The 3,235-nt window shown below is 30.0% G+C and overlaps 1 protein-coding gene across 1 annotated transcript; it reads left to right on the forward strand.

The window, feature by feature from the left end:
• Positions 1 to 425: 425 nt before the first annotated feature.
• Positions 426 to 986, forward strand: LOC149199894 (uncharacterized). Its single transcript, XM_089400758.1, has one exon. It carries the CDS (start codon positions 426 to 428, stop codon positions 984 to 986), a length of 561 nt encoding a protein of 186 aa, XP_089256884.1.
• Positions 987 to 3,235: the final 2,249 nt, after the last annotated feature.

Raw genomic sequence — 3,235 nt, forward strand, 5'->3', positions numbered from 1 at the left:
CAATTTCCCCTTTCTGTCTTAGAGAAGAGTAAATAGAAAACAAATGATAGGAATTGTATAATGCCTAAGCAGATTTTTTGGCTGGTAAAGAGAGCACGTTTTTCTGGACTTATGGTGCTTGACTGCAACTTTGTTTCTCTTTTGGTTGTTCACAGCCTGTACTGAAATGTCCAGATTTTGTGAAACAGCGGGCGCAGAATAGACTAACCGACTTCCTTTTCTTTAATATTTATTTTAACATCAAGGTTATCCGTATGTTATGATTTTTAATACGAATGCTCGAGCAAATTGTTATATATATATAGAGGCCGGGGAGGAGCAAATCAACTGCATTCTCCGTTGGGAAGGTCTGTCCGCCACAGACCTAACTTATTACTGTTTATATACTGCGCCATTGCACTGAATTCTAAATTTCAGAAGGAATTATGAAGATAGAAGAGGCACCTTCTGTAGTCAAGCAGTTGTGGGCAGTCCTCAGCGGATTGCTGAAATCCAAATCATGTGCTGTCAAGGGAAAAGCAGCCCACGCAATGAAGAGTAAGGTTGCTGTTCTCGGCCACATCAAGAACAAGAAAATATTCGGCCTCTTAAAGAGCAAGAAGATGTTCAGTGCAATCTCTCGGAAGATGAATTCCCTGTTTGGACATGAAGAGAAGCAGAGGCAATATTCCAGCGACAACGATATGGCATTGATGGTGTATCATGCGTTCGTGCCTGACGATGAGATATCTTGTGAAGAAATTCAACAGTGCGAACAGGGATTGGAGTGTGTCTCCCAGGCACTTCTTGAGTCAGAGCTGCCCGCTGATAACCCTAGAAAGTGTGTGTCAGTTATAGAGGGCCAGCGAATGTCTACGTGTTCGGTCGAGAACGAGATCGACATTTTGGCGGAGGATTTCATTAGAAAGTTTCGCAGCCAAATGGTTTTGCAAAAACAAAATTCTTACCGACGATATCGGGAGATGTTGGACCGAGGCGTTTCATAAAGGTTCTTTCTTGTATGGATATGGAACGTCTAAAGTTGCAGACGAGGAGGCGAAGCAGATGGACTGCGACGAACACACGGAACTCTCCGTTCCTTGTTTTCGTAAGTTTGTTTTTAATGTCGAGAAACAACAATTTACTGTACCATTGTGCATTTTCCTCGTTTCTGGTTCTGTCTTCTCATGTTAGGTATTCATTCTTTTGAGATACTTATAAAAATTCTGTGTTGCTATGGCCCATTAAACTCGACTGTGTGATTTTTGTATAAACTCTTAGTTGATTTCGCAACTTTGATATCCATGTATAAACTCTTAGATCGCTATGTATAAACTCTCAGTTGATTTTGCAACTTCAATATCCATGTATAAACTCTTGGTGGCTATGGTCCATTAAACGCAACTTTGAATGTTTCGTTATTAATCTCTCATCCAGCTTCCTGCGCTGCGTTTTATTGCTGTTAGCTGTGCTAAGAAGTTTAGTAAGAAAAGCAAGGAAATGGTATTAGCTATTAGATATTTTATTATTATGCATCATTAATTAGGTTTAGAGGTAGAATTTTATTGTTTAGTTATCAATCTCTGATCCAAGCATCCTGCGCTGCGTTTTATTGCTCTTAGCTGTGCTAAGAAGTTTAGTAAGAAAAGCAACGAAATGGTATTAGCTATGAGATTATTTTATTATTATGTATTATTAATTAAGTTGATAGGTAGAATTTTATTATTAATTATATAGTAGGTATAATTAATTTAATTATCAATAATTATTAAGTGAAGGATAAAATTTAAATTCATCAAATATTTTAAAATATTTTTAATAATAGTTACAAATTAAAAATTGATTATTGGGTTAATGCTTTTCTGATCTATATCAAGTTTTTGTGTGGTTCATTATCACAAAATGAAGAATCAGATTATGGAAACAAGTTAAATAGAGAAACAGATCATTCAAACAAGTTAAAAATTGATATTTATTTTAAAGATTGTTTTTTTTTTTTTAAATTAATTACTGTATATATATTTTTGGTTTAATTATTAGGTGAATGATAACATTTAACCTTCATCAAACATTTTAAAATAGTTTTAACCATAGCCACAAATTAAAAATTGATATTTATTTTAAACATTGTTATTAAGTTTTTGTTTTTTTTAATTAAATTATTTGTGTTTTTCCTTTTAATTAATTACTTTTATAGGTGTATGTATAATTTTAATTTAATTATCAATAATTATTAGGTGAATGATAAAGGTTTAACCTTCATCACATATTTTAAAATATTTTTAGTGATAAAAAAAAATGATATTTATTTTAAAAATCATTATTGAGTTTTTGTCTCATATATATATATATATATATACACACTTTTAATTTAATTATGAATAATTATTAGGTGAGCCATAAAGATTTAACCTACATCAATTATTATAAAATACATTAAATAATAACCAAAATTAAAAATTGAAATTTATTTTTAAAATTGTTATTAAGTTATGTGTGTGTTTCTTTTTAATTAATTAGGTTTATAGGTGTATGTATAATTTGAATTTAATTATCAGTGATTATTAGGTGAATGATAAAAATTTAATCTTTATCAAATATTTTAAAATAATTTTTAATAATAGTCACAAATTAAAAAATTGATATTTATTTTAAAAATCGTTATAAGAGTGCAAAATTTGGGAAAAAGTTTCAATGTTTAATTTGCACTCTTAAATGCATATATGGATTGAACAACACTATGATTGTGTAACTTTTTTTCAAATGTTTTAATATTAAGTATATTTTTTTTGAATTGTTTTAGATAACATATATATAGACTATTTTAAGCCATATATATAATACATGTATAACCCACATTGAAATATTTTGTTTATGGACCATATTGTTCACATTAAATTGTTTTTTTATTATTAATATATTTTTAAATACATGTTAATATTATCTAACCCTACATATTGAAATGTTTTATTTATGATTATTAATATTTTTTAGATGTCACATATTAATTTTATATTAATAATTAAATGAATTATACATCTACTCTTATTTCACTTATTACAAAGTTTTTTAAATTTGTAGTTTTTAATTATTTCTTCTCTGTGAGAATTGAAATATCTTATTATGGACAAAATTAAAATGACTTTTCCCCCTCCCCGATGGGGCTAGAAGAAAGAAAACAGGAGGGAATTGGGAATGGAACCTGCCATCCCACCTATCCCCATGACATTAAGGTAGGGGTGGCATGGTGCCCCTC

This window comes from Pinus tabuliformis, chromosome 2_1 (genome assembly GCF_031772625.1).
Source record: "Pinus tabuliformis cultivar Carrire ecotype Pingquan chromosome 2_1, CPIR1, whole genome shotgun sequence".
Taxonomy (NCBI): Eukaryota; Viridiplantae; Streptophyta; class Pinopsida; order Pinales; family Pinaceae; genus Pinus; species Pinus tabuliformis.

What these genes read in the sequence shown, in the direction of transcription:
- LOC149199894 (XM_089400758.1), top strand. Translation starts at nt 426, where the DNA reads ATGAAGATAGAAGAGGCACCTTCTGTAGTCAAGCAGTTGTGGGCAGTC.